Raw genomic sequence first — 17253 nt, forward strand, 5'->3', positions numbered from 1 at the left:
AGAACATAGAAAGTAAACATAGCTCCAAATTCCTGCTTCTCAGAGGGTCACATTGATGCAGTTGACTGGTAATCAGGAGCCTGATCAGAAATACAAGACAATGAGTTTTTTTAAGAAATAAAGATTGATTACATTCCATATTGAAAGTGTTAGTCATTCAGTTGTGTCTGACTCTTTGTGACCCCATTGACTGTAGCCTGCCAAGCTCCTCTGTCCATGGAATTCTGCAGGCAAGAATACTGGAGTGGGTTGCCATGCCCTCCTCCAGGGGATCTTCCCAACCCAGGGATCAAACCCACATATCTTATATCTCCTGTATTGGCAGGCAGGTTCTTTACCACTAGTGCCACCTGGGCTGAATTTACATTCCATATTAAGCATTGACTATTGTATCCTGGTTTGTTTGTTTGTTTTTAAGTAACTAGAGTTTACCTTTCAGGGACTCCCTTGGGCATTTTTTAAAACTTTTTATTTACTATTGGGGTATAGCTGATTAGCAATGCTGTGATAGTTCAGATGAACAGAGAAGGGACTCAACCATCCCTGTACATGTATCCCAGATGGGGTTTTTTAAAATAGGCTTTTAAAGAAGGGAACAGTTACAAAAGTATGAACTGCATTGAGGGAACCAATAAGAGATGCTGAAACTTGCAGGGATTAGCCATGTTGGAGAGCCATTACTTGGCCTAACTGGGCATGGGGAATAAATGAAGGAGTTAGAGGAAGACAACCAGGGCCATGACCTCATACAACTGGGGAGAGGGTGTGGGGGTGGGGGAAGGGGGGCAGAGATGTTGAAATTAATGGAATAAACACCCTGACCTTTCTCCCATGCCCTTCACTCTCTTGGCAACTCCTACTCCTATGGCCTAGCCCAACAAGAAGTTAAAGGGCAGGGGTGCCCAGGCCATGTATTCCATGGGTGTCAGAGCAGGGTAGAAAAGGGTGGAAAATCAATGTGCAGAAGGGAGAAATGGGGAATAACCAGCACACGGCCTCAGCTTTTTTGAACAGTATTTATACAAAAGAACAAGTTGGGGAAATTGAAAACGGTTATCTGGTTTATAATTCAAGTCCCTCAGAAGATGATGCTTTTAAGGAACATCTTGTTTGCCTGTCGTTCCAGTCCCTTATTGATCAAATTGTGGAGATAATTGTTTGTTTACCTTACCATCTGACATTGCCTTCCTGGTCCCAGTCAGTGGGAATGCCTGGAGCTTATCTCTAAAGTGAGACAGATTTGAGCTTAATTTTTTTATCCGCTCCAAGGAAAGCACTGCTTGTTTGTTGTTGTTGTTTAATCATTGTTGTTGTTTAATCATTCTTGTTGTTCAAATTCTGTCTTGAAATATTAAAAGTTAAAGGGATGGTTCAAAGAAACTGGATTCAAATTGCCTAGAGCAACATAATACAGAGGGTTCTCTGACTCTTCGACTGTTGAGTTGAAGGAAAAGTAAATACGTTTATAAATGTCAGACACAGCCCCTCTAGGGGCTATTGATGCAGACAGCCAGAGACGGCATTAAAAAAATTATCTAAAGGGCTTGATTCAATATCATTGCTGACCAGAAGTCTGGGAAAGAAAGGATGTTGATGTGCTTGGAAAGTCTTACCTATCCCCGATCAATGTCACCGCACACAAGAACCTCTTTAAAGGGGCCAGCAGCTGAGACAACAAAGTTAGTTTCTATCTTACTGCTCTACATTCAGTGCCTTGCTCTGTGCTTAAGTCACCTTTCACCTGTCACTGTTTCAGAAACTCAGCCACAAACATTTCTACTTCTTGGCTGTGGTACACTCTTCTGAGAATTTCATTCAGTCCACCATATGCCCTATCTCTGGTCATCACCATGATAATCAGTGTGGTTCCTTCCCACAGTGGGGTTTTATGGAAAAGTATTATTCTGTTAGTGTTCTATGATTTTCCCTACCCACCCCCCTTCACGGATACACAGAGGGTCAATTTCACTCTCCTCCAGTCTACATTGTAGATAAAATAAAGATATCTTAAAGATATTCAAAGAATCTTCTAACTTTTGTGTCAAAAGAAGAGTCTCAGAAATATGTATACCAGTTTTTCCTGTCCCAGAAATTAGTTGAGACAGAGTTTAGGCAAAGTGGAAAGAGATGGCAAAACAGAAGCCCAAGTGGAAGAAGCACTGAATAGTGGGAGGAATGAATTTTCTGTCACAACAACCAGAGTGCTGAGTAAAAGGAATCCCCTCCCCCTCTCCTAGCCAACTGATAATCTCCAGACAAACACCTTTTGAAAATACTGGACATGTATAAGTCTCCTTTCCTACCCCACCTTTGACCACAAGATGGGGATGGCAGGTAAGAAAGGAGAATCTTTGCCCCTGGTAAGCTGAACCTAAACAGAAACATTTGGGAGTATCCTTTTTGAGCAGGGAAACAGTAGATAGATACAATTTACTGTTTCACATTCATTTAAAGATTTATATCAGAAGCATTAAGCTCCCTGCTTGTGACTCAAAACTCCAAATAATAATGGCTTAAATAAAAGGAAGCATAGCTGTCATGTAAAAGAAGGCTACAAACACACATACTTCTTGCATCGTATGACTCTGCCAGCCTCCTTTCATCTCATAGTCTCAGGGAATGGGATAGCAATGGGAATTCCAGCCTTCATGTCCATATTCCAGGTAACAGGAAGGAAAAATGAGGGGACAATCTCTCCTTTAAGAAAACTTTTTGGGAGTTTCACATGATATTTCCAATTATATCTATTTGCCAGAACTTAGTCACCAAAGGAAGGCTGGAAAATTATAGCCTTTATTTTGAGCAGCAAAATCTGTGGGTTCTATTTCTAAGGAGAAAAGGGAAAACAGATATTGGGGTATAACTAACTGTGTCTTCCATGAAGATAATCACAGTGATCTTCTTTCATTTTGTTAAAAACAAGACAACAGGCCCCAAATGGGGTCACTTACGCTAAGCCCCAAGTCATCATGCTGTGCTGTGCTGTGCTTAGTTGCTCAGTCATGTCCAACTCTTTGAGCTCGCCAAGCTCCTCTGTCCATGGGGATCCTCCAGGCAAGAATACTGGAGTGGGTTGCCATGCTCTCCTCCAGGGGATCTTCCCAACCCAGGAATCTAACTGGGGTCTCCTGCATTTCAGGCAGATTCTTTACCAGCTAAGCCACCAAGGAAGCTCCTCACATCACCATACTGAGGCTTAATTACACTTTCAGCTCTCCTAGAAATGGAATTTTAAACCAAACAATCAGGAATGGCCTGATAAACACTAGTTAGGTTAGCAAGATAGAGCCCTGTCATCTCTGAAGGGAAGGTAACTATGTAATCACCAATATATTTTTTGCCTAGTGTAACTTTCTTTTTCCTGCTCTCCTCTACCTATAATAATCTTTCATTTTGTACAGCGCCTTGGAGATCCTTTCATTTTGCTAGATTGAGTGCTGCCTGATTGTTGAATCATTGAATAAAGCCAATAAGATCTTAAAATTTTACTCAGTTGAATTTTGTTTTATAACAATTTATAATGGAATAAAAGATGGGAATTAACAGAAAATCAGAGAGAGAGAGATAAAATAACAGAAAAAATGCATAAATTCTTGGCATTTATCCTTTATAAGAGTGAAGTATGGTAAAAAAAAAAAATCTGAACCTGTAATGTGGCAACAGATATATGAACAGCCAATTTTAATATATTTATACTATATGCAGTAAAAGATGTTATACAGTAGGATCAGAAGACATACATTTATTCAAGATTGGAGCCTGGTCAAAGAGGGCCATTGTCAGGGCCAGTTTCATAATTCGCATGGCCCCATGAAAAATGAAAATACAAAGCCCCTTGTTCAAAAAGGGCATCATTAATGCTACAGGCAAGTGAGGCGATAAACAGAGAACATGCATTTTGTGTTTACCTCCTCAGTTCACATGCATGTGTCATTGTCTCCTTGAGCTTCACTTACAAAACACAAGTTCAAAGATAAAATTATTGTTTCAAGACAGTGACTACAGGGCATTAAAATAATGGCAGGACCCTCCTGAACATGGAGCCCTGTGGGACTGCACAGGTCACATGCCCAGCAAGCCAGCCCCAGGTGCTGTCGTAGACATGTGCCGCTCATTTCCCTCTTCAAGAAAGGACCCTCTGTAAATAACAGACAGGAACTGCTATATAGCACAGGGAACCATACTGTAACAACCTGTAATAGAAAAGAATTTGAAGAAGAATATACATATGTACGTGTGTGTGTGTGTGTGTGTGTTGCTCAGTTGTGTCCAATTGCAACCCTATGGATTGTAACCCACCAGGCCCCACTGTCCATGGGATTCTCAGGACAAGAATACTGGAGTGGGTTGCCATTCCCATCACCAGAGGATCTTCCCACCCAGGGATCGAACCTGAGTCTCCTGCACTGAAGGCAGATTCTGTACTGTCTGAGCCACCAGGGAAGCCCGTATATGTACATGTATATGAATATGTATATAACAGAATCACTTGGCTATACAATTGAAACAAACACAACATTGAAAATTAACTACATCCGTAAAAAAGATTTAAAAATTTGACAGAAAGGGGAAAAAAAAAAAAAGAAAAGAAAGGACCCTCTGCCCAGAAGCGAGGAGTGTGGTTAGCTCATGGGCTCTAGATGTGATTTTCTTCAGAATCTGCCTCAACTTTAGAGCCTGCTTGGCAATATTCTTGGGGAAGCACAATCCAAGAAATAAGCAAAAGCAGTCTTGTTAGGGGGCTTCCCTGGTGACTCAATGGTAAAGAATCTGTCTATAAGGCAAGAGACGTGGGTTTGATCCTTAGTTCGGGAAGACTCCCTAGAGGAGAGCTTGGCAACTCACTCCAGTATTCTTGCCTGGAGAATCCCATGGACAGAGGAGCCTGGTGAGCTACAATCCATAGGGTTGCAAAAAGCCAGACACGACTGAAGCAACTGAGCACACATGCACAGCCTTCTCAGGGCAACTCCCAGTAATGACTGAGCAAAGCTCTAGTACTCCAGACTGGCCATTTCCACCCAACTTGGGGCTCCTCTGATGGTACTTTTTGCTTGGAGCTCCTGCTGAGCGGAAAGCAGTTAGATCTGCAATGCTGCATGCTGGCTCCTGACCAATTCCACTTCTGCCCTTTTCCTTTTCTACTAAAGCTTTTGCATAACTAGTTTCAGCTCAATATCTGCTACGCACAGAATCCTTAATCTGTGGCACCCTCATTTGGAAATTAGGTCTAGAATAATGGATACAGAGCACTTCCCTGGTGGTACAGTGGATAAGAATCTGCCTGCCAATGCTGGGGACATGGGCTCAATCCCTGGGCTGGGAATATTCCACAAGCTGAGGAGCAACTAAGCCCATGCACTACAACTACTAGGTCCATGCTCTGGAGCCCTAGAACCACAGCTACGGAAGCCCATGTGCTTAGAGCCTGTGCTTCAAAACAACAGAAGCCACCACAATGAGAAGCCCTTGCACTGCAATGAAGGGGAGTACCTGCTTACGGAAACTAGAGAAAGCCCATGCAGCAACAAAAACCCATTGCGACCATAAATAAATAAAATAATGGATATAGAACATCAAGGCAAAAAAATCATGTAGAGGGAGAATGAAGCCCTGGAGGGAGCACATTAACAGAAAATTATGAACCACTGTGCTGCTCTGTTGGGAGTAGGAGGTAGGGAAGCAGAATGGAGAGGAGCGTGGAGAGCCAAACCAGGAAATTGACATTGACATATAGCTAGACTACATCTTTTACTCAGACTTTACCTAATAACAATATTTTAAAAATTAAAGTGTTAGCACTTCAATAGTGATGCATATGTAAATCAGGTATGATTGCTAAGGGTCTATGTGGCTTATCATTCAGAAATAACTTCAGCGCTGCTGTGAGCATGTATTAACCTTTGTAAGTACATTTCCTGGTTTTGACAATGCACTAATAACATAATTGTAGGTGTTTCTTAGAAAGAAATCACTTTAAAAAAATGCAATAATCCAAGTTAGAGTCGAATTTTAACCCAAAATTTAATTAATTTTAAATTAATTAAATTTAAAATCCACAGATTGAAAGGATTTATGATAACACACATACAGTCATATTATTCTCACAAAATTGTTTAATTTCAGAGGTAAATAAAACAATTTCCTGTAAGTATTCTGAAAATAAAGACATATTTTAAAAAGATATTAAAGTGAAGTGAAGTTGCTCAGTCATATCCGACTCTTTGCAATCCCATGGACTGTGTAGCCCACCAGGCTCTTCTGTCCATGGGGATTCTCCAGGCAAGAATACTGGAGTGGGTTGCCATTTTCTTCTCCAGGGCATCTTCCTGACCCAGGGATCGAACCTGGGTCTCCCACACTGCAGGCGGATTCTTTACCATCTGAGCCACCAGAAAATCCCTAAAAAAAGATATTAAATGAAAATGCCAAATATAAGCTTCTTAGATCCATGTTTAGGTATCATCATCATCCCAATTAAATTAATCACCAGAGTTTTTAACTGATGAAATGATTCTAAAATTCACTTAACTCTAAAGGAATATATTAACAGAAAGAATATGTGAGAAGATAGTAAATAATTTGTAAGAAAAGAATATTGAGAAGGGATTCATCTTTCCTTCTAGTAAAACCTACTATAAAGTGACAACAAGTAAATCAATGTGGTGTTGATGGCAATGTGGCAAAAATAAGCAGGTCAATAAAACAGAAGAAACAGTTCAAAATCAGATTTGGTATTTATTATATGATATAAAAAAAATCAGTGGGAAATTGACGGATTTTTCAACAGATAGTTTTGTTATGACTGATTAACTATTTGTGTGTGTGTATGTGTGGAGGGGTGTTATTTAGAACCTCATTCTACAGCACATAACGAAATCCATACCAATAGATTAGGATTAAATAATTCATGTTTAAAATATCAAACCATCAAAAAAAAAAAAGAAAATATAGATTTTAATCCCTTCTGGTCTCTAAGTTTAAATGCAATGGAAGGGAGTTCCCTAGTGTAGACCAGCGCTTTCACTGTCATGGCCTGGGTTCAGTCCCTGGGTAGGGAACTAAGATCCCACGAGCCAAGTGGTATGGCCAAATAAATAAATAAATAAAATTTGTTTGAAAGCAAGGAAAGAAGTCACTAGAGAATAGATAGGATCACATACATTTAAATTTTATGCATATCTAAAATGCCATATGTGTGCTTAGTCACTCAGTCGTATTCGACTCTTTGTGTCCTCATGGACTGTAGACTGCCAGGCTTCTCTGTCCATGGGGATTCTCCAGGCAAGAATACTGGAAGGGGTTGTCATGCCCTCCTCCAGGGGATCTTCCCAACCCAGGATTGAATCCAGGTCTCCTGCATTGCAGGCGGATTCTTTACCGACTGAGCCACCAGGGAAGTCCATAAATACTGGAGTGAGTAGCCTATCCCTTCTCCAGGAGATCTTCCTGACCCAGGAATCAAACTGAGGTCTCCTGTATTGCAGGTAGATTCTTTACCAGCTGAGCTACCAATACTACCACAGATTTAGGGTGAGGACTTCAGGCTGTGTGACTTTGTTCTGATTGGTGGGTGGTGAGATAACTGGGCGGTGTTCCAGGAATCTTGTGCTCAGCTTGAAGTTACCATCCCACCTGGGTAGGATCCTTAGTTCCTTCACTCAGTTGTGTCTGACTTTCCATGACCCCATGGACTGTAGCCCGCCAGGCTCCTCTGTCCATGGGATTTTCCAGGCAAAAATACTGGAGTGGGTTGCCATTTCTTTCTCCAAGGGATCTTCCTGAGCCAGGGATCAAATCCAGGTCTCCCACATTGCAGGCAGACTCTTTACTGCCTGAGCTACCAGGGAAGTCCAAAACAATGCTATAAACAATACTAAAATATGAGTTGTAAAAGCTACCTGCAGTGAAAATACCTAGTAAGTGGTTAATGTTTTTTTATAAAGCACTCATAGAATCAACTTCAAAAGACAGGCATTGATTATCCACTACAGAAGAAATTGAACTGGCTATTAAATATGTGAAAAAACTGTTTCATTAATAACCAAAGAAACACTGATTTTTAGAATTCCAGTAACATGTTGATTTTTCAAGTTAGTGGTTAAAAAGTTAACTTGCTTAATGTTACAGTTGGGGTAGTAAGAAGATAGCCATTCTTAGATATTGTTGATGAGGTACAAATCTGGACAATTTTTTGGACAAGAAACTGGGTAATTTCAAAGAGCTTTAAAGATGCTGCTCTTCTCTTGCCCAATAATTCTATTTTTAGGATTCTTTCTCAAGGAAATTCTAAAAAATATATACCATATCTCAACCCCATGTTCAACCCCATGTTATGTATTATACAAAAATGGAAGGTACTAAATGTTTAATGTAATGATTAAGTAAATTACAGTCCATGACATTAATGTAGTTTTTAGAAATTAAAATGTGGGCATGTATGAGTAATTATTCAAGTATTTTTAGTCATTTGCTCATTGAAATCTCACTATAAGGGTACTGGATATCTTCTCCTGGCCTTCCAGGTGTACTCACCATTTTTCTCTAGCCTATTATATCCCTTGAAGGCTGACTTGTATGAAGTGCATCAACAGGTTTCCTTGCCTTCTAGCTTCTGGTTGTCTTAGGTCAATGGAGAGAATCAGCAGGAGATTGTTGAAGAGTGAGAGGTAGGGGGTTTATGTGTCCTGGATCACTCTCTCCGGGCTTCCTGTGGGCTGACTGCCTTTCAGAACTAAAGATCACAGCTGGTATCAGGCAACCCTTTCCAAACACCTCTTTCCCCAGGTTCTGATTACTGCTGTCTACTCCTACCCCTTTATAGTGATGTCACCAGGCTGGAGGTACTGTGCAATTCCTTGTGGTTTTTCTCCATCTTCCCATATTTTTTATTTTTAAAATAAAGTCATCTGTACTACTTTTTTTGGGCTGCACTGCAAGGCATCAGTCAGTCAGTTCAGTTGCTCAGACGTGCCCGACTCTTTGTGACCCCATGGACTGCAGCACGCCAGGCTTCCCTGTCCATCATCAACTCCCAGAGCTTGCCCAAACTCATATCCATTGAGTTGGTGATGCTATTCAACCATCTCATCGCCTATTGTCCCCTTCTTCTGCCCTCAATCTTTCCCAGCATAGGGGTTTTTTCCATTGAGTCAGTTCTTCTCATCAGGTGGCCAAAGTATTGGAGCTTCAGCTTCAGCATAAGTCCTTCCAATGAATATTCAGGACTGATTTCCTTTAGGATTGGCTGGTTTGATCTCCTTGCAGTCCAAGGGACTCTCAAGAGTCTTCTCCAAAACCACAGTTCAAAAGCATCAGTTCTTCGGCACTCAGCTTTCTTGATAGTCCAACTTTCATACCCATACATCAATACTGGAAAAACAATGGCCTTGACTAGATGGGCCTTTGTCAGCAAAGTAAGGTCTCTGCTTTTTAATGTGCTGTCTAGGTTGGTTATAGCTTTTCTTCCAAGGAGCAAACGTCTTTTAATTTCATGGCTGCTGTCACTATCTGCAGTGATTTTGGAGCCCCCAAAATAATGTCTCTCACTGTTTCCATTGTTTCCCCATTTATTTGCCATGAAGTGATGGGACTAGATGCCATGATCTTAGTTTTTTGAGTGTTGAGTTTTAAGCCAGCCTTTTCACGCTCCTCTTTCACTTTCATCAAGAGGCTCTTTAGTTCTTCTTCGCTTTCTGCCATAAGGGTGGTGTCATCTGCATATCTGAAGTTACTGATATTTCTCCCAGCATTCTTGATTCCAGCTTGTGCTTCATCCAGCTCGGCATTTCACATGATGCACTCTGCAAATAAGTTAAACAGCCTTGACATACTCCTTTCCCAATTTGGAACCAGTCTGTTGTTCTATGTCCAGTTATAACTATTGCTTTTTGACCTGTGTACAGATTTCTCAGGAGGCAGGTAAGGTGGTCTGGTATTCCCATCTCTTTAAGAATTTTCCACAGTTTGTTGTAATCTACACAGTCAAAGGCTTTAGCCTAGTCGATGAAGCAGAAGTAGACGATTTTCTGGAATTCTCTAGTTTTTCTATGATCCAGAGGGTTCTAGCAACTTGATCCCTGGTTCCTCTGCCTTTTCTAAATCCAGCTTGTACATCTGGAAGTTCTCAGTTCACATACTGTTGAAGCCTAGCTTGAAGAATTTTGAGCATTACTTTGCTAGAATGTGAAATGAGTGCAATCGTGTGGTAGTTTGAACATTCTTTGGCATTGCCCTTCTTTGGGACTGGAATGAAAACTGACTTTTTTCAGTCCTGTAGCCACTGCTGAGTTTTCTAAATTTGCTGGCATATTGAGTGTAGCACTTTCACAGCATCATCTTTTAGGATTTGAAATAGCTCAACTGGAATTCCATCATCTCCACTAGCTTTTGTTCGTAGTGATGCTTCCTAAGGCCCACTTGACTTTGCATTCCAGGATGTCTGGCTCTAGGTGAGTGATCACACCATGTGGTTATCTGGGTCATGAAGATCTTTTTTGTACAGTTCTTCTGTGTATGCTTGCCACCTCTTCTTAATATCTTCTGCTTCTGTTAGGTCCATACCATTTCTGTCCTTTATTGTGCCCATCTTTGCATGAAATGTCCCCTTGGTATCTCTAATTTTCTTGAAGAGATCTCTAGTCTTTGCCTTTCTATTGTTTTCCTCTATTTCTTTGCAATAATCCCTGACAAAGGCTTCCTTATCTCTCCTTGCTATTCTTTGGAACTCTGCATTTAAATGGGTATATCTTTCCCCACTGTGGGATCTTAATTTCCCAACCAGGGCTTGAACCCTCCCCGCCCCTGCATCAGAAGTCAGAGTCTTAATCACTGGACTACTGGAGAAGTCCCTTCCCATATCTTTTAAAATATTTCCTTTTTGAAACTCTCTCCAAATGAGGTTTGCTGTTTTCTGCAGAAACCTTGACAGATACAACAACTTAAGAGATACTATGGCTGAGATAGGCAGAGAGAAATTAAGTAATTTGCCCAAGGTCCCAAAGGGAGGAAATGATACTTGTAGGATATGTCACAATTATTTATGTATCTATCTTAAACTAACTTGTATTTTTTATTAGAAAAGGTAAGCATAATATTCAGTACAAATAAGCAAAATGAAGACAGAAAATACATTTCTGCCCATCTATTCCATCCATTATATATTTAATAAGATTCCCACATTTTTATCTCCAGTCAAATTCCTACATTGAGCCTCAGGCTTTATATTCAATTTCTTATTATATATGCTTCATTTGGATGTCTCAAAGACACTTGAAACTCAACATGTCCAAAAACAAGTTCTTTCATGATCTTCCAAATCCTAGCCACAATTTTACATGTAAATGTCTCTAGTATGTCCATATCTCTCCAGCTCCACTGCCACCACCCATTTTAGTCCAAGACACCACCATCTCTTTCTTTGGAGAACTCCAAACCTTGGTCTCCCTGTATCTATCCATCTACTCTTGTCCACTTCAATCTATTATTCACATGGCAGTCAGAGAGACCTTTTCAAAATTCAATCTAGTCATAGTGCCCCTTGCTTAAAACCAGGAAGTGGCTTCTACTGGTTTAGAATATAGATCAAGGATCTTATTTTGGCCCAGCTGATCTCAGCTGCTCTGCCTCCTGCACTTCTCTCCTTGCCAAAGCTCCATGGGTTGGCTTTCAGCTGCTCCAATGAACTATACTTCTTTCTACTATGGGGCCTCCTTGTTCTCTCTTTATGGAACATTTTTACATAAACTGCCCCCCTACCCGGCAATGTTAACTTCCAGAATGGTGTAGACACTCTGACACTTTATCCCTATGGACCTTTCCAAAATAATATTTATCAGAGTTTGAATTGACACACCAAGCATGTGGTTTATTTCCTCCACAGATCCTCTAGTAAGCTGTATGTCAATGAAGGTCTCCAACTGTCTTGTGTTACCTGTGGATCCCAAGTACCTTGTTCCATGCCTAGCCCATAGTATGAAATGAAATATTTGAATGAAAATAATGCAGTGGGACTAATGAGAAAGTTGGACAGAATCATATTAGAAAGTGCTGAATTCTTTATTATTTCCTGTTTCTTTGCTTCCAAGTCTAAAAATGATACCAATTTAGTCATGCTTCAACTCCTTTACTAGAAAGTAAAAGCTATTAAAACTGGATAAAGAAAAAAATTAAATCTGTATTTTAGTTTCTTCAAGAATATACTATTTGATACGAATGGAGGTATCAGGGCAGGCGGGCATGCAAGAGAAATGTTTGCAAGTGCCAATAGATTTTTCATTAATTTCTTAGAGTTCTCAACATTTACTCTGAATTCATGTCAAAATTACATCTTTTTGAGGGCTCTAGTGATGACAAATCCGGCTCTAGGAGGATAAAGTGGAAATTTAAGGGATAAAACTAGCAAAACAAGAGACTGATTGCACAATAAAATACATGCACTTAATACTCTTTACAGTTGAACTGGAAACAAGCTTTCTTTTTTTAAGTTGTTTCTGCACTTTAGCCATTCATTGACCTTCGCTTTTAAACTGTATGTCCCACTTAATCTATGATATTGAGTTCTTAACTTTTTTGCCTACTTGCTTCAGTTTAAGAACTTCAGCTTGAAAAACCCTATAGACCACCAATAACTGCCAAATCTTCCCCTAGGGACACCTCCCACTGCGCCCCGCCCCCTCTCGAGGGAGGGACCGCGACTGCGCAGACCTCCCTGTGATGTCACAAAAGAGCCAAACCAGGTGGCGGGGAGTTGGGGGGGGCAGCCCTGCGACCAGCCTTTCAGGTCTGCTTCCTTCCCTAAGACCACCCCACTACCCCCGCCCAGTACTCCCCTTTTAGTTAAATCGTTAAGAATAAAAGCACCAGGTTGAATCTCAACGTGGCCACGCCCATACTCTCTTCAGGCCACACCCCCTACTTGGGTGGCGTCTCCCAGGCACCAACGGCAGGAGGGCTCCCACGCGCGGCGCGTTCAGGCGGGGAAGGCGGAGCCAGGCCTCTCCAGCGCCTAGTTTTTCAGCCCCATAGCGGGCCTGGCTCCCGGGGCTGGGCTCTAAGAGTGCCGATCCCGGCCAGCTTGAGCGGGAGAGGCGCGCGCCCCTGAGTGAGGGGCAAAAGAGAGTAGAACATCGCCCCCAGCCCTGCTCCTCCTCCCCTGCCCCGCGCTCCGGATCAATGAGCGCACCCAACTCGGCTGCCCCCTTCAGCAGCGGCCGCCGCGGCGGGAATGAGCGCGAGTTACAACGCTCGCCGGGAGTCGGAAACCTCCCGGCCCAGATCCCGGAGGCTGCCAACATCGCGGGCGTAGCCTCGTCCTCCTCTTCCTGGAACACCAGTTCAGAGTGGTTGACCTCCCACCAGCATTCCAGCTGCCTGTCGAACACGTCCACAGCGGCGGACGCCAGATACACCCGAGGCTTCAGCGCGCCCTCCCAACTCATCCCGGGTTTTGGTTTAAGAACTGACACAGGTCTCAGGGTTGGCATCTGGGGCTTTGGCACCCGCGGCCTGAACGACAGGGTCCGTATGTCTGCCACCCGACCACCACAGACGAGGCCGCCTCGGCCTCTAACCCGGGCCCCAGCACCCCCCGGGTATCCGTACAAGGATCTGTCCAGCCCTCAAGGTCTCCCCAATTGCCCCTACATACCACCTTGCACTCAGCACCGGGCTCCACCCGGTTATCAATAGAAGAAACTCCTAGACCCACTAACACCTTCAGAGGGTCGGTGCAGGGGTCCATCTCACCCGTGAAGCCCGCCTTTATCAAAATATCGGCACCAGCTCCTCCACCACCCAATAACACACGCCCAGTGTCACTACTTGGATTAACCTCGCCCTCAGTATCCGGCTCCCCCTTGGGTTCGGTGCAAGGACCACCTACACCCAGTAACTCCCCCCCACTATCAGGACAAGAGTCCAGCCGTGTCTCCATGTCCGACTTCCAGCAGTTATCTGCAAGAAGATCTGCCCCACTCTCAGCCTTGTCCCGAGAGTCTGTACAAGGGTCTGCCCCGCCCTCGGTGGTCAGCTTTCCTGAGAGTTTGGCGCGAGGATCTATCGCGATTTCGGACTTCTCCCGTGTGTCGATTCAAGGGTCCCCCCCCACCCTCAGATCTTAGCACCCCTCGGAGTTCGATACCAGGACCTCTTAGTCCCGTGAACTCTCAAGTGTCCACACAAGAGTCCACTCAGCTCTCAGAGCAAAGTTACCCCCAGAGATTAGTGGAAGGATCGGCTCCACCTCCGGATTCCCCCGGGGTACCAGTACCAGGGGTCGCTCCGCCCTCGGCGCCCGGCTCCGCCCAGGAATCGGTGGAGGAATCGGCTCCGCCCTCGGGCTCCCCCCGAGACTCGGTAGAAAAGTCCGCTCCGCCCTCGGCCAGACCCACTCCTGTACCCACGCCCCAGGAGAACCGCAACCAGAGCATGGAGAGTCTGCAGAAGACGAGTGACGCGGGCCAGATGTTCGACGTAGTCGTGATAGGAGGCGGCATCTCAGGTCAGTGTGGACCGTCGCACTAGCTTGAGGGACCCTGGGCGGCCCAGTGTGGGGGACTTGCAGTCTGAAAGTGGCGTTTGGGGGCGGGGGTGGGGGGGTCCCCCTTGTGCGTGCGAGATTGCTACAGCTGCCGGGCCCCCGATCCTGCGAGGAGGGAATGGGATTGAGCCGGTGGTGTGACCTGGGGGAGGCAGGCACAGTAATTTTTACTACTACTACGAAATAATTAGCTCTTGCCGTGCAGTTGCATTTAGTAGTTTACGTGGATTTTCTCAGTCCTCAGCGGTCCTGTGAGGTGGGTACTCTATTCGTCCCTATTTTACAAAACCTAGAAACGGAGGTAACTCTGCGAAGTCACCTCACCCAGCTGGGAAAGTGACAATGGTTTTCTCTCACGAGAGACCCTTACTCCTAATTCCGGCGGTGGTTGTTCTGCCTTACTGATTTCACGCCCTTTGCCCCAAACAGAAGATCAGTTTATGGATTTTTGTCGTATCGAGGTAGTAATAGTGTTGTTCCAGTCCTGCTATTCTTTTTTTTTTTTTTTTAAGGTGGGGGCAGGGGGAGAAAGGTGGGCTCTTAGTTTTAACCTACTCCACCCCCCCTCTTTTTTTTTAGAACTCGCAGAAAGTGTAGGGCATTTATTGCTCAAAGGGAATCCCTCTGTGAAGCAGGGGCTGCGGGCAGATAAGGGAATGCCCTATTTGTGTCTTTCTTCACTGCCTGAATCTTGCGCTGTTATGAAGCAGCTGGCAAGCCTATGTTCCTCTAGTCTCAGCTTGGGTTTGTAGCTGACCAACTGAGTGGTGTAGGAAGTTTCCTCGGATCTTCCTGGAAACCTCATCATGATTGACACATCAAATTGCCACTTATGATGTCATAATTGGTAAAATGTTTGAAATTTAAGAATTGTGTTTCACATCTAGATAGAGCCCCACACTAGTCTGTCCACGACCTGGGAGGATGTTAATCATTTCTGAAATATACCTGCAGGATCTAATTTAGGAGGGAGAAATGAGGTGGGAGGGAGTAAGTAGGGTGCCTCCAAGTAGCCATTTTTATCTATAATCCTTTTGAAGAGACTCTGAACATGCTTACAGATGAATTTTGCTTGGAGATAGCTTTTGACTTGGCCTGTTTCTGGTAACATTCTTAACCACCAGGGAAGAGACTGACTTGAGCTATTGCTCTAACAACTCCAGTCAGAGCCAGCAAAAACACACATGTATGTCAGAGCATTAGGAAAGCAGATCTTGGTTGAGAGTATGAAAAAGTATTTCTCTTGTTTCCCTTCATTCATTTATTAGCTTATTTATTCATTCAGCAAACACTTGTTGAGTGCCTGCAATGAAGTGTTTCTAAAAGCCTGATTCTTGTATGCAAGCCTCCTAGATAAGCAATGTGATTGTTCATCACTGGAAAATAATGATGATGATAATGTGTTGTGTAAACTGACTTGGAGTTCCGTCTCTGTTCCCCATCTCCATATCATTCATATTTCACAGTTTAGGGTTCTTACTGTGATTTTATGCCTGTCTTCTTGTTCTAGTATCCCTTAAGGAGCATTTTGTCTTTTACTTTTTCTCTGCCTGATGACTGGCTCTTCTCCCTTACCATACTTTACTTGAAGTAGTTGGTCATGAACAGAATTGGATTTACCATGTAGCTGATGTAAGGTTCTACCGCCTTAGAACTGCAGGTGCCTTCTGGTTCTCATCCTAAAAAAATAACCAGTTTCATACTGAATCTTGTATTTGTAATTTTGCATTCTTTTTTTTTCCTTGAAGAGGCAACCAAATTATGTAAGCTTTAGGTTCCTCAAAATCTGGATCTTTCCATGGTCACTAAGAATTATTACTTTGTTCATTTCCACATTCAGGAAGAAGAGAGTATTTCTTGCATGGTAGTTCACACTCCTATTCCAGAACCCAACTTCCACTTCATCAGTGACAGTGGAAAAGGCACTGGGATTCCTTTAATATCATCTCTTATCAGTCAGATTTTATTTTAACACCAAAATTGACCAGAAACATTGCTTTCTGGCTGTGGTGTCTTGCCAGATGCTTCACAGCTAAAATGAAAGTAGATGTAAGTCTAGCTCAGGATAAATCCTGCACACGGACGGGGTGTTTCCCAAGCAGGTGAGAGGCGTTACTTCGCAATGGTTCTTGAGCTCTGAAACACTCATGTTTGTGTGTTCTTAGAAGTATCCCATGAGTTACTTAATAGTCCCCATATCAGTTTTAAATGCTTTTGGATATTTCTTAAAACTCGTCAGAACTGGCACATTTTAGTGTGCCACATATATACATACTTATAATATATGGCCAATACTTTGCATCTGCTGTGTTATTCCTGTTTAATAACAAAATAGCTCTCCAAAGCATACAAATCCTAAATTCCTCAAAAGCAATCCATATGCACGGAATTATCTTTCATTTTTTGTAACTATCTCTGCACAAAGAACAGCAACATCTTAATGTATCTCCCCTTTGTCATTAAAAATCATAGAACAGAGCATGTCTTACAGACACAAGATCCCTTTTTCCTCCCACTCACCAATTAAATTGTATGTATTTAACTGAGAAGGGGCAACCCTTCCTACTCATTTGTAAGTAGTGTTATGGTATCTTCAGTATGCTCTGGCCCTTCATCCATCATCTGTCATCCATCACCAAGTCCTTTCTGGAACTTCTTTCATGCTTTCTGTGACATCATCAGATCCTGAATTTTTATCCTACACTGATTGCTCC

At 42.9% G+C, this 17253-nt stretch overlaps 1 protein-coding gene across 1 annotated transcript in view; it reads left to right on the plus strand.

Annotated features, from left to right (window-relative positions):
* Positions 1-13842: 13842 nt before the first annotated feature.
* MAOA (monoamine oxidase A) overlaps positions 13843-17253 on the plus strand; it is an 80320-nt gene continuing 76909 nt past the window's right edge. Inside the window, exon 1 of the mRNA XM_006049722.3 lies at positions 13843-14500. Coding sequence (XP_006049784.1) covers positions 14428-14500 — 73 coding nt within the window. The 5' untranslated portion in view covers positions 13843-14427. The remainder of the gene's footprint in view (positions 14501-17253) is intronic.

This window comes from Bubalus bubalis, chromosome X (genome assembly GCF_019923935.1).
Source record: "Bubalus bubalis isolate 160015118507 breed Murrah chromosome X, NDDB_SH_1, whole genome shotgun sequence".
Classification (NCBI taxonomy): domain Eukaryota; kingdom Metazoa; phylum Chordata; class Mammalia; order Artiodactyla; family Bovidae; genus Bubalus; species Bubalus bubalis.